General features: G+C 59.9%; 2 protein-coding genes and 1 non-coding gene across 3 annotated transcripts; 1 reads left to right on the forward strand and 2 right to left on the reverse strand.

The window, feature by feature from the left end:
* The first annotated feature begins 1,121 nt into the window (after positions 1 to 1,121).
* On the forward strand, positions 1,122 to 7,967 carry MCL1 (MCL1 apoptosis regulator, BCL2 family member). The gene is made up of 3 exons (XM_068174831.1): positions 1,122 to 1,671; positions 4,460 to 4,707; positions 6,470 to 7,967. The coding sequence occupies exons 1-3, from the start codon at positions 1,137 to 1,139 to the stop codon at positions 6,584 to 6,586; spliced, it is 900 nt and encodes a 299-aa protein (XP_068030932.1). The 5' UTR covers positions 1,122 to 1,136; the 3' UTR covers positions 6,587 to 7,967.
* Positions 7,968 to 18,446: 10,479 nt separating this feature from the next.
* On the reverse strand, positions 18,447 to 22,622 carry GLMP (glycosylated lysosomal membrane protein). Its single transcript, XM_068174822.1, has 6 exons — positions 22,469 to 22,622; positions 21,353 to 21,610; positions 20,957 to 21,139; positions 20,279 to 20,497; positions 19,247 to 19,524; positions 18,447 to 18,646 (listed from the first exon to the last, which is right to left on the reverse strand). Exons 1-6 carry the CDS (start codon positions 22,538 to 22,540, stop codon positions 18,478 to 18,480), a joined length of 1,179 nt encoding a protein of 392 aa, XP_068030923.1. The 5' UTR covers positions 22,541 to 22,622; the 3' UTR covers positions 18,447 to 18,477.
* Positions 22,623 to 26,755: 4,133 nt separating this feature from the next.
* Positions 26,756 to 26,829, reverse strand: TRNAR-UCU (transfer RNA arginine (anticodon UCU)). The gene has a single exon. It is a non-coding gene; the product is annotated as a tRNA-Arg (tRNA).
* Between the last annotated feature and the right edge of the window lie 725 nt (positions 26,830 to 27,554).

The following is a 27,554-nucleotide window of genomic DNA, read 5'->3' on the forward strand; positions in this document are numbered from 1 at the left end:
TGCCACCAGGTCATGGGGGCTGGTGGCACTGCCCAGGTGAGGCCACAGCTCCACTTTGGTGGCCTTTGGTGGCACAGAGAGGCCCCAGCACACCCTGGGAAACTCTTGGGGGGTAGCTGTGGTTTCAGGGGCTCCACCCCCAGTTTCCAGTGTCTTGGAGACATCACACTGGTCCCTGGCTCTCGGGGTCTGCCCTGCTCTGGGACCTCTCAGGGGGGTTTCAGTCCTGGGGAGATGGGGGACAGCCCACCAAGGGCTGGAAGGAATGGGGCAAATCCCCACCAAGCTCCAGATGAGCCAGCCAAGGTCAGAATGGGCTTGAAGCAGACGGATCCAGGTGGGATTCCTTGGAATCAGGGAATCATTTGGGTTGGAAGTTTCTTTTAAAGGCCATCAACTCCAACCTCCCGCAGTGAGCAGGGACATTTTCACCAGACCAGGCTGCTCAAGAGCTCTGTCCATCCTCACTTGGAATGTTTCAAGGGCTGGGGCATCTACCACCTCTCCGGGCAGCCTCTTCCAGTGCCTTATCACCCACAAAATAAAACATTTCTTCCCTGTATCTACCCATTTTTACAGTCTAAATCCACCTCCTTTTAGTTTAAAACCACCACCCCCCATCCTGGTGCGATCTCACGAGGCTGGGTCACACTCCCTTCTTTCAAACCCATTTTGGCCACACCAGCGAGCCCGTGCTGGCTCCAGCGCCGCACCCGGGGGATGCTCGGTGCTGCGGAACCGGGAATGAACCGGGCGGCTCCGGCAGGGCAGGGGACACACGTGGCCGGTGCCACGAGGACGCTCCCTGCTGCTGGGGGGGCTTTGCCCCGGGGGATTCCAGCTCCCGCTGTGCTCGGAGGGATGCGGGAGGGGGGCACCAGCACGGCACTACCGGGAGCTGCTGCTCGGTACCGGGAACAGCCGGGGGCACCGGGAGCGGGGTACTGGAGTCGGGGGACGGAGCGGGTGGTCCCTCTTTTCGCTCTTTTTTCAGCCGAAAGAACGGAAGCGGAGGTGGAAAAAGAGCCGGTCGCTGTCCCGCCCTCGCCCCGCCCCTACGGCGTCACCGCCGCCGGTTATATAACCCGGCCGCGCCGGTCCCGCCCGCACCCCGCCGGCCGCTCGCACCGGGCGCCATGTTCGCCGTGAAGCCGAAAGCCGTCATCGGCTTCAACCTCTACTGCGGCGGCTCCCCGGCGCTGGGCCCCGCCGGGCCGGGGCAGCGCCCGGAGCCCGCGGCCGCCGCCGCCGCGGAGCCGCCCCGGGAGCGCTCCGGGGCCGCCGCCGGCCGCGCCGACCCCCCCCGCGCGCTGATTGGCCGAGGCGCGGCGCCCCGCGCGCTGATTGGCTGCGGCGCGACTCTCTGGCGCCCCGAGGAGGAGCTGGACGGCTGCGAGCCCGAGCCCGAGCGCGGCCCCGCCGCGGACTCGCTGCCCGGGACCCCCCCGGGGCCGCCGGACGGGCTCCGGCAGGACTCGCTGGAGCTCATCAGCCGCTACCTGCGGGAGGTGGCAGGAGAGGCGCAGCCCAGCGCGAAGAAGCTTTTTCCGGGGCTCCTGGGTGGTCCCGGCCGGCCCGGCGCGGCGGGCGATGCGGTGATGGAGAAGGCGCTGGAGACGCTGCGGAGGGTCGGGGACGGCGTCATGAGGAAACACGAGCTCGCCTTTCAAGGTGTGTGTCGGTCGGATACTCCGGGAGGAGGCGAGACCCCCGTGCTCTCCTTTGGGCCTGTCCCCGTGGCCGGAGGGGCTTTGGGGCCGGGGGTGATGCCCTCGTGGCTGGGCTCTCGGCCGGCTCATTCATGGGATGTGGCTTTGGCTCGGAAGGGGTTAAATAAAAGCCGTTGGGAAGTGCTCGAAAACGAAACTGAACTTTGTTCCGTGGGGACGAGGAGAAGCCGCTGTTGGTGTGTGCAGAGGAGATAATCTAGTTACAGATTAGCCCTGGTTCCTCCTCGTGCCCCCATGGCTCGGGGTGACTGTGCAAATAATCCCGAGCGTCCAAAGATTCGTGAGCTCAGGAGTTTCAGATCCTCACCCCCCACTTTAGGTGCGAGGGGATTTTTGGCGGGGGGAATTCTTCTGGGTAATATGCTCACAGAACCATGGAATGGTTTGGGTTGAAATAGAATTTAAAACTCATCCAGTCCCATGGGCAGGGACATTTTCCACCATCCCAGCCTGCTCCAAGCCCTGTCCAGCCTGGCCTTGGGCACCTCCAGGGATCCAGGAGCAGGCACAGCTGCTCTGGGAAATCTAGTTTAATGTATTTAATCCCGAGCGTCCAATGATTAATGAGCTCAGGAGTTTCAGATCCTCACCCCCTCCCAATTTAGGTGCAAGGGGATTTTTGGTGGGGGCAATGTGCTCGTAGAACCATGGAATGGTTTGGGTTGAAATAAAAAACTGATCCGATCCCATGGGCAGGGACATTTTCCACCATCCCAGGCTGCTCCAAGCCCTGTCCAGCCTGGCCTTGGGCACCTCCAGGGATCCAGGAGCAGGCACAGCTGCTCTGGGAAATCTAGTTTAATGTATTTAATCCCGAGCGTCCAATGATTAATGAGCTCAGGAGTTTCAGATCCTCACCCCCTCCCAGTTTAGGTGCAAGGGGATTTTTGGTGGGGGCAATGTGCTCGTAGAACCATGGAATGGTTTGGGTTGAAATAAAAAACTGATCCGATCCCATGGGCAGGGACATTTTCCACCATCCCAGGCCGCTCCATGCCCTGTCCAGCCTGGCCTTGGGCACCTCCAGGGATCCAGGGGCAGGCACAGCTGCTCTGGGAAATCCGTTTTGGTGTATTTCACCCCTTCTCAGGGCCCTGGAGCAGCTGTAGGAAGCTGACCCCCAGTGCCTGGCCTGGGGATGAACTGGAAGTGCGAAGTGACCGGTTTGACCTGGTTTTGTGTAACTGGGGCTGGTTTGGGGCTGAGCTGCCAGCCTTGGGGCTGCTGCTGGCAGTCGGGTCCCAGGCCAGGATGGAGCCCAGCAGAGCCGGGCAGTGTCTGCATTTCCTGCAGCAGTTTTGGGGTGCCTGCAGCAGTTTTGGGGTGCCTGCGAGGTGTCAGGGTGCAGATGCCTGGGGGGGATGTTGGGATGCAGGCTCCTGGAGCAGTTTGGGGTTCCTGAAAGTAGTTTTGGGGTTCCTGTTGGGTGTTAGGGTGCAGGTTGCTGTAGCAGTTTTGGGGTGTCCGGGTGCAGGTTTCTGTAGCAGTTTTTGGGTTCCTGGGGGGGTGTTAGGGTGCAGGTTTCTGTAGCAGTTTTGGGGTGCCTGGGAGATGTCAGGGTGCAGGTTCCTGTAGCAGTTTTGGGGTGTCCGGGTGCAGGTTCCTGTAGCAGTTTTTGGGTTCCTGGGGGGATGTCAGGGTGCAGGTTGCTGTAGCAGTTTTGGGGTGTCCAGGTGCAGGTTCATGTAGCAGTTTTGGGGTTCCTGGGGGGGTGTCAGGGTGCAGGTTCCTGCAGCAGTTTTGGGTTCCTGGGGGGATGTTAGGGTGCAGGTTCCTGTAGCAGTTTTGGGGTGTCCGGGTGCAGGTTCATGTAGCAGTTTTGGGTTCCTGGGGGGATGTCAGGGTGCAGGTTCCTGTAGCAGTTTTTGGGTTTCCTGGGGGGGTGTCAGGGTGCAGGTTCCTGCAGCATTTTTTGGGTTCCTGCAGCAGTTTTGGGGTTCCTGGTGGGTGTTAGGGTGCTGTGCGGTGAAACACCTTCCTCCTCGCAGGAGGATGTGCCAGTTTCTCAGCTCGTTGCTTTTTTTTAGCTGCTTTCCTTTTTGTTTGTTGAACACAAAGAGCTTCGGTTTCATCCTTAGCTGTGCTGCTGGGAACGGCAGTGGGATCAGTTCCTCTGCCCCAATTCCCGGACGTGCTTGTTGAATTATTCTCGGCGAGGAATGTCCAGGCTGACGTGAGCCTTCTGTAGGGCCGGTGATTTCCTGAGTGCTCGGGAGGAACTGCCTCGGGGAGGCTTCCTGCAAGTTTGAGCAACAACCAGCAGCAACGCCTTTCGCTTTCGTAAAACGCTTGGCTTGTTTGCTTCTCCACGGCAGGGCACTGCAGGTCGAGCTGGGGAATTCTGCTCTGCCAGGCAGAGTTCAAATGAATTAATAATCCTGTCTTAATGAACTAGGGGTACGTCTGCCTGGTTTGGGGTGCTGCCCTTGGTCTCTGCCCTCGCCAGGCTGTGGTTCTGATGTGGTGGGGCTTGGGGACCTCGAGACGGGGGAGTGTGACGAGCTCAGACACCACAGCTGTCCCCCAGACAGGGAGGAAGGAACTAAAAGTGTGGCAGGGGCTGGCTTTTGTCTGGCCCAGGTGAGGGAGGGCAGCAGAGCCCTGTGAGGAAGCAGAACTCGCTCTCCATCCCTGACACTTGGCTCCTGCAGACTCCACTGGGGGGTCCCACCCTCTCCCTGCCCCTCCTGGGGGCGTTGGGTGCCTGTCCCTGAACCAGAATCTTGCAGGAATGCTGCGGAAGCTGGAGATCCAGCAGGAAGAAGACCTGCAGTCGGTGGTGGAGGTGGCTGCCCACGTCTTCAGCGACGGGGTGACCAACTGGGGCCGAGTGGTGACGCTCATCGCCTTCGGAGCCTTCGTGGCCAAGCACCTGAAGAGCATCCAGCAGGAGCAGAGCATCAGCTCCCTGGCTGGGATCATCACAGACGCCCTGGTCTCGTCCAAGAGGGAGTGGCTGGAGAGCCAAGGGGGCTGGGTGAGTCACTGCCCTGAATTCCTGAGCTTTTCCCAACATTCCAGCCTTTTCCTGTTTCTGTGGTGTGTCAGTGCTGACTCACTGCTGCCGGAGGGGTTGTGGGGTTTCAGGATTCACTTACCATGAGCTGCCTGAAGTGGTTTGAGCTAAAAACGCGTTCCTGCCCAGCCTGGGGGCAGCATTCCCAAAGGCAGGGCAAGCCTGGGAGGGGTGAGCTGGCCCTTGGCTGCTGGGGTGGCTGAAATGGGGCTGGGGGAGCACAGGGGATGTGCAGGATAGAATAGGGCTGGGGATGTGCAGGATGAAATGGGGCTGGGGTTGTTTTAGGCTGAAATGGGGCTGGGGGAACACAGGGGATGTTTAAAGCTGAAATGGGGCTGGGGGAGCACAGGGGATGTGCAGGATAGAATAGGGCTGGGGATGTGCAGGATGAAATGGGGCTGGGGTTGTTTTAGGCTGAAATGGGGCTGGGGGAGCACTGGGGATGTGCAGGATTAAATGGGGCTGGGGGAGCACAGGGGATGTTTAAAGCTGAAATGGGGCTGGGGGAGCACTGGGGATGTGCAGGATGAAATGGGGCTGGGGGAGCACTGGGGATGTGCAGGATGAAATGGGGCTGGGGGAGCACAGGGGATGTGCAGGATAGAATAGGGCTGGGGATGTGCAGGATGAAATGGGGCTGGGGTTGTTTTAGGCTGAAATGGGGCTGGGGGAGCACAGGGGATGTTTAAAGCTGAAATGGGGCTGGGAGAGCACTGGGGATGTGCAGGATGAAATGGGGCTGGGGGAGCACAGGGGATGTTTAAAGCTGAAATGGGGCTGGGGGAGCACAGGGGATGTGCAGGATGAAATGGGGCTGGGGTTGTTTTAAGCTGAAATGGGGCTGGGGGAGCACAGGGGATGTGCAGGATGAAATGGGGCTGGGGGAGCACAGGGGATGTGCAGGATAGAATAGGGCTGGGGATGTGCAGGATGAAATGGGGCTGGTGTTGTTTTAGGCTGAAATGGGGCTGGGGGAGCACTGGGGATGTGCAGGATGAAATGGGGCTGGGGTTGTTTTAAACTGAAATGGGACTGGGGGAGCACTGGGGATGTGCAGGATGAAATGGGGCTGGAGTTGTTTTAGGCTGAAATGGGGCTGGGGGAACACAGGGGATGTTTAAAGCTGAAATGGGGCTGGGGATGTGCAGGATGAAATGGGGCTGGGGTTGTTTTAGGCTGAATTGGGTCTGGGGGAGTACAGGGGATGTTCAGGATTAAATGGGCTGGGGGAGCACTGGGGATGTTTAAAGCTGAAATGGGGCTGGGGGAGCACAGGGGATGTGCAGGATGAAATGGGGCTGGGGGAGCACAGGGGATGTGCAGGATGAAATAGGGCTGGGGATGTGCAGGATGAAATGGGGCTGGGGAGCACTGGGGATGTGCAGGATGAAATGGGGCTGGGGAGCACTGGGGATGTGCAGGATGAAATGGGGCTGGGGAGCACTGGGGATGTGCAGGATGAAATGGGGCTGGGGGAGCACAGGGGATGTGCAGGATGAAATAGGGCTGGGGATGTGCAGGATGAAATGGGGCTGGGGATGTGCAGGATGAAATGGGGCTGGGGATGTGCAGGATGAAATGGGGCTGGGGGAGCACAGGGCGATGTTTGAGGCTGAACTGGGGCTGGGGGCTGTGCTAGGCAGGCTGTTCCCCCCATCCCCTGCCCTCCTCTCCACGAGAGCTGCCTGGCAGGGCACTGACCATCCCTCCTCTCTCCCAGGAGGGCTTTGTGGACTTCTTCCGAGTGGAGGACCTGGAGAGCAGCATCCGGAACGTTCTGATGGCGTTTGCAGGAGTGGCTGGCCTGGGGGCCAGCTTGGCCTACATGATCCGGTGAGGCTGGAGCTGCCCAGGACCAGGACTTTGGGAGGACTGGCTCCCTGGGGCTGCAGAGCTGCCTGCTCCCTCTGAAGCTGGACTTGAGTGACCCGAGGAGGACCTGGAGCTATCCCCGGAGCAGCTCGTTCCTGAGGAAGAGGAAGGTGTGATCCCAGGTTGTGGCTGCTGATGGAGGATTTATGGCTTTGGAAGAGTTTTTTTCCTCTGCTTCCCTCACCAGGATGGTGCTGGGGAGCTCAAGGGGACTTGCTTCACTTTGATCCCAGAGGGAACCAAATGGGAGCTGCAGCAGCTCCTGCCTGGGGCCTGGGCTGGGCGAGGCAACTGAGCCTGGAGCAGATGTTTGAGGGTTGTGGTTGTGGGTTTTGTTGGTTTTTTTTTTTTTTTTTTTCTTTTTTTCTGGAAATAGCACCTTCTGCTGCTGCTGCTCTGCCTAAACTTGCAGCTCTGTTGCTGTGGAGCAGAAGCACTGCATGCTGGAAATGTTGTGCCAGCCTGCACCTGCAACCAGGTGCTGCCAGGGAGTGGCAGAGCTGTGCCAGACCCTCTGCCATGGAGCTAGAGCCCTGCCCAGCCCCTTCCCTCCCCGTGGGGCAGGGGCTTGGAGGGGCTGGGGGTCACCCCCAGCTGTGTCCTGGCCCCACACAGCCTCTCCTGGCTGCACAGAGACAGCTCAGAAATAGCGAGTGCATTTGTAATTATGTAAAAACCCCCCCAGTGCGCTGGGGAGGATGTAGAGAACCTGTAAATGTCTATAAATCTGTAGAATATGTGCATTTTTACAGAGCTGACGATACAAAAAGGAGGAATTCATTCTCAGTGTGGGTGCCCTGTGCTTCATTCCTCATGGGAAGTGGCATTTTTGTGGCAAAGCCTTGACTCCACTCCAGCCGTTCCCTCAAGTACTTGAGCCGCCCAGCCAGGGAGTGTGACAAGCAGCAGTGGCCTGGCTGTGACCACGGCTGCCTGGCAACAGCTGATGTTTCTGTTTGTTTTTAATCCTTTTTTGGTGGCTCTTGGCGGGGGTGGGGGAGCTGTGCAAGTCCATTCTGGCCACTTCCTTCTCTTCCCTTCCTCCTGCTCCTCCACGCCGCGAGCTGGACGGAGCTGATGGTTGAATGTAAAACCTTCTGGGGCTGCTTCTGGCTCACACCTGCAGCTCCTGCAGGTCCCTCAGGGCTCCCCACAGGGTGCCTTTGATGCCCAAGGGGCTCCTCGCCCACCCCTGGCTCTGGGGGGCTGCACTGCTGGGACACCCTTGTCCCCAGGATGTCACCCGGAGCCTGAGCCAGGCCCAGCTCAGCCGTGGTGCTACAGCCAGGCCCTGCTTGTGTGCAAAACAAGCTGTAGTTTGGTCAATAAATGTCTTTTGTTCTCCTTCCTCTGCTACCAAACTCGTTTCCCCCAGCCAGGGGCTCTCGTGCTGCCCCAGGAATGTTGGGAAAGCCTCTGTGAGCTGTGGATGTCTGGTGTCACCTCTGGTGTCACCTCTGGTGTCACCTCTGGACTCCCCTGGCTGTGGCTGTGCGTGGGGAAAGCCCCTGAGGTGGCTCCTGCACAATTTGGGCTGTGTCACCGCCCCCGAGGGGACCTGCAGCCTTGGGGACAGGGACATTGGGACATTCCCAGCCCTGTGGGGCTTTGACCACAGAATCCCAGACTGAACTGGCTTGGGAGGGACCTTCGAGCTCATTTTGTTCCACCTCCCGACCATGGACACCTTCCAGGTTCCTCCAAACCTCATCCAGCCTGGCTGGAAATGCTTCTGGGGATGGGGAATTCAGGAATTCTCTGGAAAATCCGTGCCAGGGCCTCACCCAGCACTGCTGGGGGCCTTCTGCGTGGTGCTGCAGTTTCCCCCCCCTTTTTAGATCTCTTTTTCCTCCCTCTTTAGGGGGTCCCTGCACCCCCACATTCCCATCTCTGCAGGTTTGGGGTGGATGTGTCCCTCTCTCAGCTCCCTTCAGCTGGAAAATCCCCTCTGGAGAGGCAAAATCCCACCCCAAAGTCCTCTGGATAGGCAAAATCCCACCCCATAATCCTCTGGAGAGGAAAAAATCCCGCCCCAAAATCCTCTGGAGAGGAAAAAATCCCGCCCCAAAATCCTCTGGAGAGGCAAAATCCCACCGCAAAGTCCTCTGGAGAGGAAAAATCCTGCCCCAAAATCCTCTGGAGAGGCAAAATCCCACCTCAAAATCCTCTGGAGAGGCAAAATCCTGCCCCAAAATCCTCTGGAGAGGAAAAAATCCTGCCCCAAAATCCTCTGGAGAGGCAAAATCCTGCCCCAAAATCCTCTGGAGAGGAAAAATCCCACCTCAAAATCCTCTGGAGAGGCAAAATCCTGCCCCAAAATCCTCTGGAGAGGAAAAAATCCTGCCCCAGAATCCTCTGGAGAGGCAAAATCCCATCCCAAAATCGTCTGGAAAGGCAAAATCCCACCCCAAAATCCTCTGGAGAGGCAAAATCCCATCCCAAAATCATCTGGAAAGGCAAAATCCCACCCCAAAATCCTCTGGAGAGGAAAAAATCCTGCCCCAAAATCCTCTGGAGAGGCAAAATCCCATCCCCAAAATGCACACCAGGGCTCCTGTCCCTGGGCCACCAAGGCCCGGGGCCACAAGCCCACGGTGCTGGCCGGGCCCGGTCCCACAGACAGCCAGGGTGACTCTGCCCTGCTGTGCCCAGACTGCAAAACGCTGCCGGCTGTGGGTTTTCGGCTTTTTTTGGGGGGGGGTGGTTTTTATTTTGTTTTGTCTTTCCGGTTTTTCGGGGGTGTTTTTGTGTGTTTTCTTTATTTTGGAACGCTGTGTCTGTGGGGGCTATTTTGGGCCTGTTTGGCCCCGCGGGGTGCAGCGGGGCCTCGATGCAAAACTGGGCCTTTGCCATGGAAATATGCAAAGGGAGGCCTGGGGGCTCAGGATTGGGGTGCAGGGCGCTCAGACAGGCTGGGGTGCAGGTGGAGCTCAGGGTGTTGGTGCCTGGCAGGGTTTTGGGGCCTTGGTGGCCCCTAAATTTGGGTGTGGGTGCCTGGGAGGAGCTGGGGTGCAGGTGGAGCTCAGGGTGTTGGTGCCTGACAGGGTTTTGGGGCCTTGGTGGCTCCTAAATTTGGGTGTGGGTGCCTGGGAGGAGCTGGGGTGCAGGTGGAGCTCAGGGTGTTGGTGCCTGGCAGGGTTTTGGGGCCTTGGTGGCTCCTAAATTTGGGTGTGGGGTACTGGGGACAGGCTGGGGTGCAGGTGGAGCTCAGGGTGTTGGTGCCTGGCAGGGTTTTGGGCTCTTGGTGGCTCCTAAATTTGGGTGTGGGGTACTGGGGAGGGGTTGGAGTGCAGGTGAGAGTTGGGGTGTTGGTGCCTGACTGGGTTTTGGGGTCTTGGTGACCCCTAAATTTTGGTGTGGGTGCCCGGGAGGGGTTGGGGTGTTGCTGGCTCCCAGATTTAGGTGTGGGTACCTGGGAGGAGTTGGGGTGCAGGTGGGAGTTGGGGTGCAGGTGGCTGGGAGAAGTTGGGGTGCAGAGGGCTCAGAGAGGTTGGGGTGCAGGTGGAGCTCAGGGTGTTGGTGCCTGGCAGAGTTTTGGGGCCTTGGTGGCTCCTGAATTTGGGTGTGGGTACCTGGGAAGAATTGGGTTGCGGGTGAAATTTGGGGTGTTGGTGGCTCCCAGGGGTTCAGGGTGTTGGTGGCTCCTAAATTTGGGTGTGGGTGCCAGGGAGGAGCTGGGGTGCAGGTGAAATTTGGGGTTGGCTATCAGGGGTGGCTCCTAAATTTGGGTGTGGGGTACTGGGGAGGGGTTGGGGTGCAGGTGAGAGTTGGGGTGTTGGTGCCTGACAGGATTTTGGGGTCTTGGTGGCTCCTAAATTTTGGTGTGGGTGCCCAGGAGGTGTTGGGGTGTTGCTGGCTCCCAGATTTGGGTGTGGGTGCCTGGGAGGAGTTGGGGTGCAGTTGGGAGTTGGGGTGTTGCTGGCTGGGAGAATTTGGGGTGCAGAGGGCTCAGAGAGGCTGGGGTGCAGGTGGAGCTCAGGGTGTTGGTGCCTGACAGGGTTTTGGGGCCTTGGTGGCTCCTAAATTTGGGTGTGGGTGCCAGGGAGGAGCTGGGGTGCAGATGAAAGTTGGGGTGTTGGTGGCTGGGAGAAGTTGGGGTGCAGGAGGAGCTCAGGGTGGGGGGGACTCCCAGGGGGGTTGAGGTGTTGATAGCTGGGAGGGGTTTGGGGTATTGGTGCCTCAAAGGATTTTGGGGTGTTGGTGGCTCCCTGATTTGGGTGTGGGTGCTTGGGAGGTGCTGGGGGTTGTAGGTGGCTCCCAGGGGATGGGGTAGGGCAAGTTTGGGGTGCAGGTGGCTCAGAGAGTTTGGGGTGCAGGTGGAGCTCAGGGTGGGGGGGACTCCCCTCCCAGGGGGTTGGGGTGCAGGTTCCTGCTGCAGTTTTGGGGTGCAGGTTCCTGCAGCAGTTTCAGGGTGCCTGCAGCAATTTTGGGGTTCCTGGGAGGTGTTAGGATGCAGGTTTCAGCAGCAGTTTTGGGGTTGCAGCAGCAGTTTTGGGGTGCCTGCCGCAGTTTGGGGCGCAGGTTTCAGCAGAAGTTTTGGGGTGCAGGTTCCTGCCGCAGTTTCGGGGCTCTTTCCTGGAAGCCGCCTGGCCATGACGATAACCCCGAGGTTTCCGTTTCCGTCCCCACCGGGGCTTTTCGCAGAAGCCGCCGCGACTTCCCCGAACTGGGCTGTAAATAAGAGCTGGGGGAGGGGAAAGGGGGCGATTAAAGATGAAAAATTTAAAAAGCAGCTGCTGGAAAAGGGGGGTGCTGCAGCTTGCGACACCCCAACACCTGCCCCGGCTGCTCGGGGGCACTCGCTGGGTTTTGGGGAGGGGGGATTTTGGGGAAGCGGCTCCTGCAGCAGCTGGGGCTCGAAAGCTCCCGAGCAGGGGGTTCATGCAAATGCACAAAATCCCCCAAGATACCCAAATTTGTGCTCATTTCTGGGGCTTCCCGCTGCAGGAGCCGCCTCCAGGTGTGGGCTTTTCCCCCGGGGGGCTCCGGGGTGTTGGGGGGCAGAGATTTCCCTTTTGGGGTGGGGGTCGCTGCTCTTTTCCCCCATTTATGGGGTGGGGTGGGGGTCCCGTCCCCCCCGGCCCCCAGGGTCTCCCCAAGGACACCCCCTCCCCCCGTCACTGCCCTTTCCCCCCAGTTATGGGGCAAGGGGGGGTCCCTGGGGAGATCCTGGGAACTGGGGGGGACCCCCCCCCCCAGGACTGAGATGCTGTATGGGGAGAGGGGCTGCCTGGAGCCCCCCACCCCCCATAGCAGGGAAGTTGCCCTGGGGTTTTTGGGGTGCGGGACCCCCCCCATCTCCCCGGGATTGTCCCTGCGGGGGGAGGAGGTGGGGGCGGGTGACTCATTTGGGCTGAGATGACGAAGATTTGGGGTATTCAGGGCTGGGTTTCGAGGAGTGGGCGGGTGTCACTGCACGGGGGGGGGCTGGGGTCCCATCCTGACCCCCCTCACCCCGAGTGGGGTGTGTGCTCTGCAGAGCTCCTGTCCCCTACCAGGGCTCGGGTCCCGCTGTCCCCCGGGGGTCTGGACCCCCCCACCCCCACCTTTGCGGGGTTCTGTCCCCCCAGTCCTGCCCAGCTCCTCTTCCAGGAATTCGGGTGCCCCTGGCACCCCAAAATCCCCTTCCCTGCCTCCCGAGCCTGGCTGTGGGCGCTGGGCTGCTCCACGAGGGCTGCTCCTCCTCTTCCTCCTCCTCCTCCTTTTCTCCTTCTCTTCCTCCTCCTCTTCTTCTTCTCCTCTTCCTCCTCCTCCTCCTCTCCCGGACTCCCAGCCCCTCCTGTCCTCAGGATTATGGGGGCACGGGGGGTATTTGGGGGGATTTAGGGGTTATGGGGGTACAGGGGCTGTTTGGGGGGGATTTAGGGGTTATGGGGGCACAGGGGGGGTTGGGTGGATGCGGTTTGGGGGGATTTAGGTGTTATGGGGGCACGGGGGGTGTTGAGTTCGTGGGATTTGGGGGGATTTGGGGGTTCTGCGGGCACAGGGGTGTGCAGGCAGTGGGTGCGGGGCCGTGCCCGGACGGAGGCAGCGGTGACTCAGGCAGGAATGTGCTGGCAGCACACGGCGTTCCCGTGCCAGCGCCAGCGCCCGGGCACTGCCCGGCACCCGCTGACCCGGGCACTGCCCGGGGCACGGCTCTGGGCACTGCCCCGCACCCGCTGACCCGGGCACTGCCCTGGGCACGGCCCTGGGCACGGCCCCGCACCCACTGCCCCGGGCACTGCCCCGGGCACGGCCCCGCACCCGCTGACCCGGGCACTGCCCCGGGCACGGCCCCGCACCCGCTGACCCGGGCACTGCTCCGGGCACTGCCCCGCACCCGCTGACCCGGGCACTGCTCCGGGCACTGCCCCGCACCCGCTGACCCGGGCACTGCCCCGGGCACTGCCCCGCACCCGCTGACCCGGGCACTGCTCCGGGCACTGCCCCGCACCCGCTGACCCGGGCACTGCCCGGGGCACGGCCCTGGGCACGGCCCCGCACCCACTGCCCCGGGCACTGCTCCGGGCACGACCCCGCACCCGCTGACCCGGGCACTGCTCCGGGCACGACCCCGCACCCACTGCCCCGGGCACTGCCCCGGGCACGGCCCCGCACCCGCTGAGCCCGCACCCGCTGTTCCCAGTGAGCTCCCAGTACACCTCCAGTGTCCCCCAGTGTGCTGCAATGTGCCCCAGTGAGCTCCCAGCGCACCCCCAGTGCATCCCAGTGAGCTCCCAGTGTAACCCCGGTGTGTCCCAGTGTTCCCCAGTGTGTCCCAGTGTTCCCCAGTGTGCTCCAGTGAGCTCCCAGTGTGCCTCAGTGTACCCCCAGTGTGTCCCAGTGCGCCCCAGCGCACCCCAGTGTGCTCCAGTGCACCCCAGTGTGCTCCTAGTGCACCCCCAGTGCACCCCAGTGCACCCCAATGTGCCTCAGTGTACCCCCAGCGTGCCCCAGTGCACCCCAGTGTGCTCCTAGTGCACCCCCAGTGCACCCCAATGTGCCTCAGTGTACCCCCAGCGTGCCCCAGTGCACCCCAATGTGCCTCAGTGTACCCCCAGCGTGCCCCAGTGCACCCCAGTGTGCTCCTAGTGCACCCCCAGTGCACCCCAATGTGCCTCAGTGTACCCCCAGCGTGCCCCAGTGCACCCCAATGTGCCTCAGTGTACCCCCAGCGTGCCCCAGTGCACCCCAGTGTGCTCCTAGTGCACCCCCAGTGCACCCCAATGTGCCTCAGTGTACCCCCAGCGTGCCCCAGTGCACCCCAATGTGCCTCAGTGTACCCCCAGCGTGCCCCAGTGTACCCCAGTGTGCTCCTAGTGCACCCCAATGTGCCTCAGTGTACCCCCAGCGTGCCCCAGTGCACCCCAGTGTGCTCCTAGTGCACCCCAATGTGCCTCAGTGTACCCCCAGCGTGCCCCAGTGCACCCCAATGTGCCTCAGTGTACCCCCAGCGTGCCCCAGTGCACCCCAATGTGCCTCAGTGTACCCCCAGTGTGCCCCAGTGCACCCCAGTGTGCTCCTAGTGCACCCCCAGTGCACCCCAGTGCACCCCAATGTGCCTCAGTGTACCCCCAGCGTGCCCCAGTGCACCCCAATGTGCCTCAGTGTACCCCCAGTGCACCCCAATGTGCCTCAGTGTACCCCCAGCGTGCCCCAGTGCACCCCAATGTGCCTCAGTGTACCCCCAGCGTGCCCCAGTGCACCCCAGTGTGCTCCTAGTGCACCCCCAGTGCACCCCAGTGCACCCCAATGTGCCTCAGTGTACCCCCAGTGTGCCCCAGTGCGCTCCAGGGAGCTCCCGGCTCACCGCAGTGCACCCCAGTGCTGGTTTTATCCACCCGCACACCCACAGCTCGTCTGTAGAGACGAATCCCTCATTCCTCTCCCAGGCAAGGGGAGATTTTTATTTCCCTCAGCCCGAGAAAATAAATGGAGGGGTTGGAGTGTCCAGAGCTGGGAGGGGGCTGGAGAATTCCTGAGGGAGCTGGAAAGGAGAAAAGGAGGCTCGGGGGGAATTCCTGGCTCTGCACAACTCCTGGCAGGAGGGGACAGCCCCAGGGAACTGTCCCAGGGAACAGGGACTCTGCTCCCAGGGAACAGGGACAGGACAAGGGGAAATGCCTTCAAGCTGTGCCATGGAGGTTTCAATTAAATATTGGGAAAATTTCTTCACGGAAAGAGTTGCCAGGCATCGGAACAGAGTGCCCAGGGCAGAGTCAGCATCCCGAGGTGCGGATGTGGCACTTAGGGACAGGGTTTAGGGTGCCCAGAGGAGCTGTGGGTGCCCCTGGATCCCTGGCAGTGCCCAAGGCCAGGCTGGAGCCGCCCGGGGCGGTGGAAGGTGTCCCTGCCATGGCAGGGTGGCTGAACTTCACGCTCCTTTTCCCCCAGACCATGCCTTGATCCGGTGATTCCGTGGTTCCAGGGCTGTCACGGAGCCGGAGCAGAACCTCCCTGGCAGAGCAGATGTCACCTCCCGGCCCGGAGCCGCCCCCGGAGCCTCGGCGGGTGCGGTGAGAAATTCCCGGGGCTTTGGGCCCTCGGTGTCCCCAGGCTCCCTCTCAGCCCGCGGGGGCTGCGGGGAGCGGGCCGGGCCGGGGGGTCCGGCTGGGCCCGGCCCGGGAGACGCGGAGCGGGGCCGGTACCGGGAGGGGTCCTAGACCGGGGGCGGTACCGGGGCGGAGGGGATCCCGGAGCAGAGGCGGTACCAGAGGCGGTACCGGGGGGTCCCGGACCAAAGGCGGTACCAGAGGCGGTACCAAAGGTGGTACCGCTGGGTCCCGGAGCAGAGGCGGGAGCACAGGCGGCACCGGTGGGTCCGGGAGCACAGGCGGCACCACGGGCGGCACCATGGGCGGTACCACAGGCGGTACCAGTGGGTCCCGGACCACGGGCGGTACCACAGGCGGTACCACAGGCGGTACCGGTGGGTCCGGTACCACGGGCGGTACCACGGGCGGTACCAGAGGCGGTACCGGTGGGTCCCGGACCACGGGCGGTACCACGGGCGGTACCGGTGGGTCCCGGACCACGGGCGGTACCACGGGCGGTACCAGTGGGTCCCGGACCACGGGCGGTACCACGGGCGGTACCACGGGCGGTACCACGGGCGGTACCGGTGGGTCCGGTACCACGGGCGGTACCACGGGCGGTACCACGGGCGGTACCACGGGCGGTACCAGTGGGTCCCGGACCACGGGCGGTACCACGGGCGGTACCACGGGCGGTACCGGGGTCCCGGACCGGGCCGGCCCCGCCCCGCACACGGACCGCCCGCAGGGCGCTGCCCCCGCCCGGTGGCCAAAGGCCGGTACTGCACCCTGAGTTCGCACATGCGCAGTGGCGCCGCCGCGGCCCGCCGGTACCGGCACCGCGGGGCTGAGGGGCCCCGGGCGCTGCCGCCGGTACCGCCGCTGCCTCCCGGTGAGGAAAGGCCGCCGGTGCTGCCCCGTCCGGGCCGGCCCGGAGCCCCAAGCGCGGAGCGGCAGCGCCGGTGTCGCCCTCGGGCCAGCGCCGCTGCTGCTGCCGCCTCGTGGTGGGAGCGCGGTACTGCAGGGGCCGCACGGGGTGTGCGGAACGCGGCGGGGACCCCGGGGATCGGGAGAGCAGCGGCCCCCGACCCCTCATCCTGCCCCAGACCCCCCATCCTGCCCCAGACCCCTCATCCTGCCCCAGACCCCTCATCCTGCCCCCGACCCCCCATCCTGCCCCCCGGGGATCGGGAGAGCAGCGGCCCCCGACCCCCCACCCTGCCCCAGACCCCTCATCCTCTCTCCTGGGATCGGGACAGCCGTGTCCCCAGACCCCTCATCCTGCCCCCAGACCTCTCATCCTACCCCCCAGGGACAGCTGCGCCCCCCAACCCCTCAGTTTCCTGCTCAAAAAAACCAAGGAGGCTTCCCATGGAACCTCCCCTGGTTTCCCTTCCTGCCCTCCTGTGGCTCTGGCTGCAGTTGAGCAGGGGGTTCCTGCTCTGAAGGGTTGACAAGGAAGTTTGGGACTTTCTGCTGTTTTTTTTTTTTTCTCCTTGTTCCTCTTTCAGGACACAGACCTCACACACTGTCTGCAGTTCCCTCAGCAGGGGCAGTCCCTGTGACCAAGCACAGGACCTCAAGGATCCTGGAACTGTGTCAGGGAGGTTTGAGCTGGATATAGGAAAAGTTTTTTCCCCCCAAGGGTGCTGGGCACTGCCCAGGCTCCCCAGGGAATGGGCACAGCCCCAGGGCTGCCAGAGCTCCAGGAGGGTTTGGTCACTGCTCCCAGGGAGGAGCTGTTGGGATGTCTGTGCAGGGCCAAGGGTTGCAATGGATGATCCCTGTGGGTCCCTTCCAGCCGTGATTCCACGATTCTGTGACTCTCCCAAGTGCCCTCTCAGCAGGGGCACAGCCCCTGGACTCTCTGTGACCCCACAGCTCAAGGGAACCCCTGTCCCCCTCCCCAAGCTCCACACCTCCAGGGCCAGAGGCTCCTGCTGAGCTCCAGCACCCTCCCACTGCTGCCAGGAGCTGCCCTCCTCCCGCTCTGTCCTAGATGGCAAGGCGAGGTGTATTCTATTTGCCATCTGTTAGAGGTGTGGCTGTTATCTCCTGTTGACTGGGGAGTTTTCTTTATCTCTTCCACAAATCCATCCTCCCCGTGGGGAGATATCTGCTGTTAATGGGCTATCGAATGTCACTGGCTGATAAAAGTGACAGCATCCCACAGTGACATGGGAGGAGCCAAGCATTCCTACCTGGATAGAATCTGAGTTTTTGGGACACCAGACTCAGCCTTTTCTGCTGGTTCCCAAGAGGAACAGCTGGGTTTTCCCACTGGATCATCAGAGGAAGACTACACCCTTCTACAGGATCACTGCTCCGACAGAACCGCATCTGCTACTCCAGGAGGACTGCAGCCATTCCAATTTGGACTGCCAAAAACACACTGGCCAAAAGGGTGTCAGGTTGTATTCTGACTCTGTCAGTGGTTTTTCTTTTGTATTATTGCATGTATTTTGTTGGGTTTTTTTTTTCCTTTTCCTAATAAATTGTATTTCTGACTTGGAGTCTTTCACTGGGTTTGATTTCAAACCAGAACATAATTTTGGCGCCCAACGTGTGGCTCAAACTCACAACCCTGAGATTAAGAGTCTCATAGCCCCCAGTACAGCATTCCCACAGCAAACTGTGTCTAGAAATCCACTTTATTTGGTTGAAGACAAGTCAGTGATGGAGAACTTGGAGCCAGCACGGCCCCAGATCCCTCTGAGAACCCCGAGGAGCTACAGGCTATGCTCATCCCAGCTGGGCAGCACCTGGGATCAGCCCTGGGGGGTACCCAGGAGCACCATCCCGGCTGGACCAGCCCTCCATGGCCTGACAGGACACACCTGAGCTTGAGCAGCTGCTGGGACGTGGCACTGGGTGTCCCCCGTGTCCCAGGCCAGCACAGCAGGAACGTGGAGCAGGGAGGAGTCCGTGGCTGGAGGAGCTGGGAGGTGCTGGAAGCAAGAGTGGCGCTGCTCCCCAGCCCAGGCTGGAGCCACCCCTGGAAGTGGCACTGGAGCCAGTCCCTGGCCAGCAGTGGTTGTATCCCTTGGGAGGAGGAGGGGGAGGAGGAGGAGGAGGAGGAGGATTTTCCTGACCAAATTCCCCCCATCGCTTCCCTTTGCTGCATGGATCAGGAAAAATCCGGGGAGGGAGTGCAGGACGTGGCAGTGGGAAGGAGCAGGACACAGGGGTGAGGTGGGCAGCTGCAAGTGTCACCCTGGTCCCCTCGGGGGGCAGAGGGGAGGCAGAGGAGGTGGCAGCAGCAGCAGCCACGGCCATTCCCGGGAAGAGAATCCCAGGAATCCCGAGAAGGAGGAGCCAGAAAGGGGAGGGGAGGATCCCCTCAGTTGATGGGCTCGTACTCCGAGTAGCGTCTCCTCTGTGCCAGCAGCACCAGGCAGCTGCCCAGCAGCAGCATGGCCAGTGGGGTGCCCAGCGCCACGGCCGTGATGGAGATCACCAGGGGGGAGAAGGTGTCCCTGGGGGGCTCCCCAAAGCCCAGCAGCACCGACCTGCGGGAGGGGACGGCACAGATCAGCACAGGGGTGGGGATGGGCTCTGTCCCACAGCTGGGAGCCCTGGGGCTTCCCCACCTCAGAGGGTCAGGCCAAGATCCCACACAGGGCAGGATGAGGCTCCTCAAGGAACTGCGAAGCCTTTGCAGCAGGATTAGAGGGAAACTCTGACTTTGGAATGGAGACTGTTACTGAACAGAGAAACCCTATGACCTGCCAGTCCCCAAACTGCACATTGTTAGTGACCAGGAGCATCCTTTTAGACCCCTCTGCACATCCTTAGTGACCAGCCGCATCCCCTCAGACCCTTCAGACCCCTCTGCACATCCTTAGTGACCAGCAGCATCCCCTCAGACCCCTCAGACCCCTCTGCACATCGTTAGTGACCAGCCGCATCCCCTCAGACCCTTCAGACCCCTCTGCACATCGTTAGTGACCAGCAGCATCCCCTCAGACCCTTCAGACCCCTCTGCACATCGTTAGTGACCAGCAGCATCCCCTCAGACCCCTCTGCACATCCTTAGTGACCAGCAGCATCCCCTCAGACCCCTCTGCACATCGTTAGTGACCAGCAGCATCCCCTCAGACCCCACTCACCAGCTGAGGTATCTCTTCTCCTGGTACACCTCTCCCTCCTCTCCCCCAAAGGACACATTGAGGGCGCTGATGGTGCAGCTGCTGCCCAAACTGTCCCCAAAGTAGGCCTGGACGACGCTGGACATGGGCAGGGTCCAGTTGGCCACCTGCAGCTCCTGAGCCCTGCACTGGATGCCGTCCTCACGCCGGGGGCTCCGTGAGCCGTAGGCCGTCGCCTTCCACTGCAGGAAGCCCAGCGTGGAGCTGCTGTTCTGGGACTCAGCTACCAGGGACAGCACCTGGGCAGGGACAGCAGGGTCACCCCCTGTGGCAGCAGCTCTCTGGCCACAGAGAGAAACAGACAACTTTGTCATCGTCCAGGGAAAGGCAGTGAGTAATCAGAGAAAAGAATAAGAAACAATTCTTACCTTAACTTATGACACCTGGTATTGTGAACATGTGGAAGGTGTTATGTGTTGCCCTGATTTTTAGAAGTGTTAAGTTTTCTTTTATAGTTCTTTTGAAAGTTTTAAGGTTTGCATAAAACTTCTTTAGCCTTCTGATAATGTTTACATATTTGAGAGTCAGAATTCCTACACAATTTCATGTATAAATAGAATAGTTTACATGTTTCTCTGTGGGTGGAGAGAAATGATTGATTGATCTTTAGACCAGTGTGGATGGAGAGGTGGTAATTCCATCCTCCAATCCATGGTCACCTGGAGAATTCTATAAATACCAGATGTTTAAATAAAACTGGGTCTTTTTCTCTTTTAAACTTACCAAGCTTCTGTGTACTCATTTTGTGTCCAACAGTGACATTATGGAAATTTATTTACCAAAAGGTGGTTTCTTAATTAGCCAATGGTGATGGTGTTTTAATTAAAGGACCAATTAGGTCAACTTGTATCATAACTGTCTATAAAAACAATGGGTTTCTTAATAAAGATAGATTGATCAACCTTCTGTGAATCATGAAGTCAATGCTAATTATTTCCTGGCTGGGGGTCCACCTTACAAGGACAAGCCCAGCTGGGGCCAGCCCTGGCTCACCTGGAAGATGCTGGGGGTGTACTCGTCGTCGATGGATCTCTCGGCCCGCAGCCTCCGCGCCGCCCCTGCCTCCTCCACCGTGGCCACCTCCAGCACGAAGCGGGAGCCGTTCCCTCGTGGGGCCACCCCAGCCAGGATGAACTCCAGCTGGGAGCTGTCTGCCGTGTGCAGGAGGCTGGGCAGGCGCCTGGCACGGCCACCGGCTTCGTAGGCTGTCACCTGCGGGGGACAGGGGTCAGAGGGACAGAGAGGGACAGCACAGGACATGGGGCAGACGGACAGTGAGGGACAGTGAGGGACATGGGGCAGAGGGACAGTGAGGGGCACAGGGACAATGAGGGACATGAGGCAGAGGGATACCATGGGTCAGAGGGACAGCGAGGGACAGTGAGGGACACATGGACAGCGAGGGACATGGGGCAGAGGGACGGCAAGAGACAGAGAGACAGCAAGGGACATGCATCAGAGGGACAGTGAGGGACATGGGGCAGGGGGACAGTGAATGTCAGAGGGACAGTGAGGGACATGGGGCAGGGGGACACTGAGGGATAGAGGGACACTGAGGGACAGCAAGGGACAATGAGGGACACGGTGCAGAGGGACAGTGAGGGACATACTCTCTGCCCCCTGGACAATGTCCCCTGCCCCCTGGATGTGTCCCCTGCCCCCTGGACATACCCGGAATGCCAGGCTGCCGTTGGCGAAGCCGCCGCCGGGGTCGGTGGCCGGGACCCCGCTGAGCTCGGCTGTCAGCGCTGTGTGGTTCAGGGTGTGGTTGAGGCTGTCCCAGGAGAACTCAGACAGGTCGTAGGTGGGGTAGAAGAGCTCTCCCAAAGGTTTGGCCTCGCTGAACTCAAACAGCTGCAGGGAAGGGAGGGGAGAGGGGCTGGGAGCACCGGCAGGACAAGAGCTTGTGCTGTGATCCAGGGAACGGGGCAGAGCTGCCTCAGCCAAGCAGCTCAGACACATCCTTGGATGGGAATGGAAATGGTGGGGAATTCCCTGGAGCTGGGAAGCTGCCCAGGGACCCTCTGCACCCCCAACTGTCCCAGAGCAGCCCCTTGCCAGCAGTACCTTGGTGAAGACCACGGCCGTGGAATAGACCACGCTGTCGGGAGGGTCGATCCAGATGGCTCCAGCAGGACTGGGTGACAGCAGCTGGGTCCAGTTGACCCTCAGGGCACTGCTGGGGCTCTGGGTGGCCACCAGGAGCACGGAAGGGGCCCCGATGCTGCTCCACACGTAGTGCAGGCTGTCCCTGGGCCCCAGCGCCCGCACGTGCAGCAGGTTCACAGAGGAGCTGTTCCAGCCAGGGTTGTACTCCATGGACACCTGCGGGGCAGGGACAGGGCTGGGGGTGGCTCTGAGCCCTGCAGGACAACCCCAGCGTGCCGGGAGAATTGGGACATTGCAGCTGCCTCAGCTCCCGTGACTCTGCGGCCCTGGTGTTGCTCAACACGCTCGGTCAGCATTTCACAGCTTTGAGCTGCTTCCCATCCCAATGGCCCTTCGCTCCCACAGCCCCTTTCCATCCCTGCCCACAGCCCCTTCCTTTCCCAGCCCACAGCCGTGCTGCTCCCACTGGATTAGGCCAAAGGGGAGACACGGGACACAGATGGGTGGCCCTGGGCCTTGTCGCCGCAGCACAGGGGCGGCAGGGCCGGGTCACCGCGGTCCCCGTGTGCCGGGACACGGCAGGGGCGGTTCAGCTCCAGCCGCAGCCCCGGGCGGGACGTGCCCGCTGTGAGGCCGCGGTCCCGGGGAGCCCCTTCTCCACCCAAAACCCAGCGAGGCTGGGCCCCAGCGGGCCCGGGGGTCCAGCCCAGCCCCTGCTCCAGCAGCATCCTCCGAGGCCACAAACTGTCCCAAAAGTTTCCCTTCAGCGCGAGCAAGAACTTCTTAACGCTGAGGGTGGCAGAGCCCTGAACAGCTGCCCTGGGCGAGCACGGAGGGTCCCGCTCTGGGCACATCCCGACCCCACCTGGATGTCCCCGTGTCCCCGGCTCTGGGTGACCCCGGTGTCCCGGGATTCTGAGATTCCCAGGAGGGGACACGGGGGGGTCTCAGGCACCACCGCAACGCGTGACGAGCTCCGCGCAGCGACCGGGGAGCGCGGCGGGGGCTCCGCACCCGGCCCCGGCCCCGGCGGCCCCGGCAGTCCCGGTCCCGGTACCCGCGGGCCCCGCTCACCTTCCGGCCCCGCTCGGCCCCGGCCGCCGCCAGCAGCGCCGCCAGCAGCGCCAGCCCCGCAGCGGCGGCCATGGCGCGACCGACCCCGACCACGGCACCGCCCCGGAACCGCCCCGGGACCGCCCCGGAACGGCCAGGGACCGCCCCGGAACGGCCAGGGACCGCCCGGGGACCGCCCCGGAACCGCCCCGGAACCGCCCCGGAACGGCCCCGGAACGGCCCCGGGACCGCCTCGGGACTACCCGAGAACCGCCCCGGGACCGCCCGGGAACCGCCCCGGGACCGCCCCGCGCGGTAAAGGAGGCCCTGGGAGCGGGATGCCGAAGGGGACAGGAACCGCTGAGGATCTGCTTCTGCCCCCGTGTGCGCTGAACCCCTTCCGTGCCCCAGGGCGGCAGAGACCCCCCATGCCCATCATCCTGTGGAGTGGAGACCTCCAGTTCACTGCCAGGGCAGTGGAGACCCCCCCCTCCTTCATCACCCCATCCAGCAGAGACCCCCACACCAATCCAGCAGGACAAACCCCACTTCACCTTGTGGAGCTTCTGAACCTCTCTGGAGCACCCCACGCTCCAGAGACCCCTCACTGTCACCACCCCATACTCTGGAGACCGTCAAGTACAGCAGAGACCCCCACCCTCCACAGAGCTCCCCGTTTCCATCCCCCAGGAGGGCAGTGGAGACCCCCCTCCTTCACGATCCCCTACAGGGGAAACTCCCCCATTCCCCAGGGCTCCAGGGACCCCCCACGACCACCCCAACATCCAGAAACCCCCCAACTTCACTGCCCCATACTTTGGAGACCCCCAAATCCAAGAGAGACCCCCACCTCCATCCCCCAGGACACCAAAGACCCCCACCCTGCCCATTTTTTGTTGTCCCCTGAAGTGCAGCCCCTGTCCTTGTCCTCCCTGAAGCTCCTGGCGTTGGCACAGACCCCTCAGAGCCCCCTGGCAGTGCCCAGCCCGTGGGGATTTGCACTCTCCACCATGAACAATCGGCCAGAAGTGATGAATTTATTTAGAGATAAACCTGAACCCCAAACCCTGGGAGATCCTGGGGGAGCCCAACTCTTCCTCCACCCTGATCCGTGCTGGATCCAGGGTGGCTCTGGGAAGCCACAAGGGTTAAAAATGACAAACTGCCCCCTCCTGTCACCTCCCTGTCCCTGTTTGGGGTGGGTGGTGAACCCGCTGGGCTTTATTGCCCGAGGGCAGGAGGAACACTCCAGAGCTCATGGCAAAGGAGAGTCCAGGGGAGCATTCCACCATTCTGGTTGATTTTAGGGACGACAGGGGAACATTCCAGAGTTTTTCTTGGTTCTAGGGTTGTCAAACAAGCATTCCATCCTTTTTGTTTGGTTTAGGATTGCCAGGGGAGCATTCCACCATTTTTGCCAGTTCCAGGGTTGCCAGGGGAATGTTCCACCATTTTTGTCAGTTCTAGGGTTGCCATGGGATAATTCCACTGTTTCTGTTGGTTCTAGGATTGTCAGGGGAGCATTTCACCATTTTAAAAAAAAATCTAGGGTTGCCAGGGGAGACTTCCACCATTTTTGTCAGTTCTAGGATTTCCAGAGGAGCATTTTACCATTTCTGTGGGTTCTAGGGTCACCACAGGATCATTCCACCATTTTTGTTGGCTCTAGGATTTCCAGAGGAACATTCTACCATTTTTGCCAATTCTAGGGTTGCCATGGGATCATTCCACTCTTTCTGTTGGTTCTGGGGTTACCAGGTGAACGTCCCACTGATTTTATTTGTTTGTAGGGTTGCCATGGTAGAATTCCACCATTTTTGCCAGTCCTGGAGTTGCTGGGGGGCATTCCACCCTTTTTGTTGGTTCTAGGATTTCCAGAAGAGCATTCCACTTTTTTTGCTGGTTCTAGAGATAACGAAGGAGAATTCCACCATTTTTGTTGGCTCTAGGGTTTCCAGAGGAACATTCCACCATTTTTGCCCATTCTAGCCTTGCTATGGGATTATTCCACTGTTTCTGTTGGTTCTGGAGTTGCTAGGGGGAGCATTTCACCATTTTTAAAAAATTCTGGGTTGTCATGGTAGAATTCCAACATTTCTGCCAGTTCTGGAGTTGCCAGGGGGGCATTCCACCCTTTTTGTTGGTTCTAGGATTTCCAGGGGAGCATTCCACCATTTCTGTCAGTTCTAGGGTTGCCATGGGATCATTCCAGAGTTTTGGTTGGCCCCACAGGGTAGGGTTTGGGGAATCTCAGAGACAAATTCCCTGCCCCTCCAGATGGGGATTTATTCCTGGGAACTTGATGCTACCTGAGGTCTGGAGGGATAAATATGAGATTCCATGCAAGCTCCCTCTTCAGTGCAGGGCATCCCAAACATCCTTTTTATTGGGAATCTGGAAAATTCTGGGGTGGAAAGCCAAGTCTTCCTGATCCTGATGGGGAGGGTGGCATAATTAGCAGGGAACTGCTTTTGAACTGTGTTTGCACACGGGGTGATTGCCAAAAACCCAGGAGGAGTTTGCTCACTGGGAACAACATCCTGCAGCAGTGACAGGACAGGTGTAACTCAGGTGTAACTCAGGTGTAACTCAGTATCTGTGTCCTGCAGGGAATGGCACTAATTCCTCAATTTTCCTCACCTTCCCCAGCAGATTTCGCTGATTTTTTTTTTCCTTTCCAAATGAGAATTTCTCTTCTTGCAGGGAGGACAGGAATCCTCACACCTCCTCACCTCGTGAGCAGCACACCTGAGGGTGACCTGGTGAGATAAGAGGAGAGCTGAAGGTTTGGGAAGATTATGGAACCCATGGAAGTTCTGGAAAAGCCAAAAAGGAGCTGCAGGACCTTCTGAAAAAGCCAAGGGAGACCAAAAGTGCAGCTGAGAGAGACGGGGAGCTCCGTGTCCTCCTCACACAGGTGAGGTGATGAACAGAGCTCGTCCCACACAAGCAGTGACAACTCTGGTGCCTGAATTTGGGGGGTCACAGGGGTCTCCTGCCCTGGCACAAGGTGTCCCTGAAGCTGAGGGCTACCTGAACCTGAAGGTTGGGCCACTCTGGGGTTCCCAGGCACAGCAGCAGCAGCAGGAGAACACACCTGGTAACACCAAGGATCTGCTCCTGAGCTCTTCCACACTCATGTTTGGGGAAGAGGAGCTCCAACCCTTCCCCAGAGGAACCACAGCTGAGCTGGAATCACAGTTTTATTGGTGCCTCTGTCCCAAAATATAAATTAAGATCTTTCATTCTCCATTTGCTCATGGCAGGAGTGATTTTTGCAGAATCTGCCCTTTCTCCCCCCATTACTGCCAAATTTTCCTTTGGGTATGTCCCACTCACTGCCCACATATTTTTTCTTTTTCAGAATAATCTTCTGGCCTTTTTCCCCTGGATGTGATGGAAATGACAATTTTGCCAGGATTAACACAGGGGCAGAACTTCCAGCACCACCAGGGCCTGGTTTTCCAAACAGGCTGAGCTCCAGCATTTGCACAGATACCACAAAGGGAAAAAAAAAAGCCAAACCCAGAGATGGAGATGGACTGGTTTTCCATTGGAGACCAGAAATCCAGTCAATGGAAGAGCATCCTGGGATTGGCAAGTGTGCAGAGAGTGTGGAGTCATGGAATGGTTTGGGTTGGGAAGGACCTTAAAACTTGTCCAGTCCCACCCCTACCATGGCAGGGTCAACTTCCACTTTCCCAAGCCCCATCCAGCCTGGCTTTGGACACTTCCAGGCATGGGACATCCATGGAATAATCTGTGCCAGGGCCTCTTCACCCTCACAAGGAACAATTTCTTCCCAATATCCCATCTAACCCTGCCCTCTGGCAGTTTAAAACCATTTCAGAGTACTAAAGTCCAGGCAGGGAGCATTGAGTTCCCCAAATTTACCGAGGTGGACATTCAGATCAGAGATTTACATTTCTTTGGCCACACATGTGAAAAAATGACCCCATTTATCACAGGAAACGCCAGCAGAAGGTTCTGACCCGCTTCCCTCCAGCTGGGCCCTACTGGAAAGCACAGAACACCCCTTAGGAAGAAGGTATCAAAAATGGGACAGTACTGGGGGGGACATGTGGGGTTAAAACACCTGCTTGGAGGAGATACCAAAGGGAACGAGGGAAGGGGGAGATGATGGAGGAGAAATGCCTCAAGAAGGGAGCCCAGGGATGCTACATCCATCAGCCATGCCAGGAAAAGTCATTCCCTCCTCACGCAAACCCTCGGGGGCATTATAAATGTAACGGATGGGGACCTGGGAGGGAAATGGCACTAAAAGAAAAGAGACACCTGCCTGGAGATCATCTCTGCCGGGACTCGAACCCGGAACCTCTGGATTAGAAGTCCAGCGCGCTCGTCCATTGCGCCACAGAGACCTCACCGTGAGGGGAGCGTCGGCTCCAGAACTGAAAAATCCACAGCGCCGCAGGGTCCGGCAGAACCGGCACCTCCCCGGCACGGCAGCACCTCCAGAGTCCCCTCCCTGCCAGGGCCAGGCAGCAATAATCCCAGGGATGATCCATATCTCAGGCAGCAGGGATGCAGCAAAAACCTGGATGCAGGCTGGTATCCGCCTCTCTGGCAACCTTGCCGCAGCATCCCCGGCGCTCTGGGCAGAGCTAAATCCTGGAGCAGAGCTCGTCGCTGCATCTCCCTCAGCATCATCACAGCATCCTCCTCGCTGCAGAAGGCAAGGGATAAAGATGAAAGAGGATTTAGCTCAGTGGTAAGGGGAGCTCTGCTTGTCAGGGTGAAAAAACCGCTGAGAACCTGAGGTTTGAGCAGAGGAATGAAAGGGAAAGCAGCTAACGTGGGTTTCCTTTCAGCAAGCTGTCAATCAGGGGTTTAATGAAGAAACATTGTGCCTCTTCTGTTGGGGAAAAAATGAAGACAGATGTCAAAACAACAGGAAAGGTCCATTTACAGCCACTGACCTATTAACAATGGATCAAACTCTGGCACAGAGCCCTCGTTGGAAACGGCGCATTTGGAATCCCCGAACGGAACAAATTTCAGGCTGTTGTTCTCTCCCAAACACACCCTCAGTTCCCGGGAAAGGGGAGATGGTAAATGCAATCCAAGAAGAGGAATTCCCTGACAC

This window comes from Anomalospiza imberbis, chromosome 29, assembly GCF_031753505.1.
Source record: "Anomalospiza imberbis isolate Cuckoo-Finch-1a 21T00152 chromosome 29, ASM3175350v1, whole genome shotgun sequence".
Lineage (NCBI taxonomy): Eukaryota > Metazoa > Chordata > Aves > Passeriformes > Viduidae > Anomalospiza > Anomalospiza imberbis.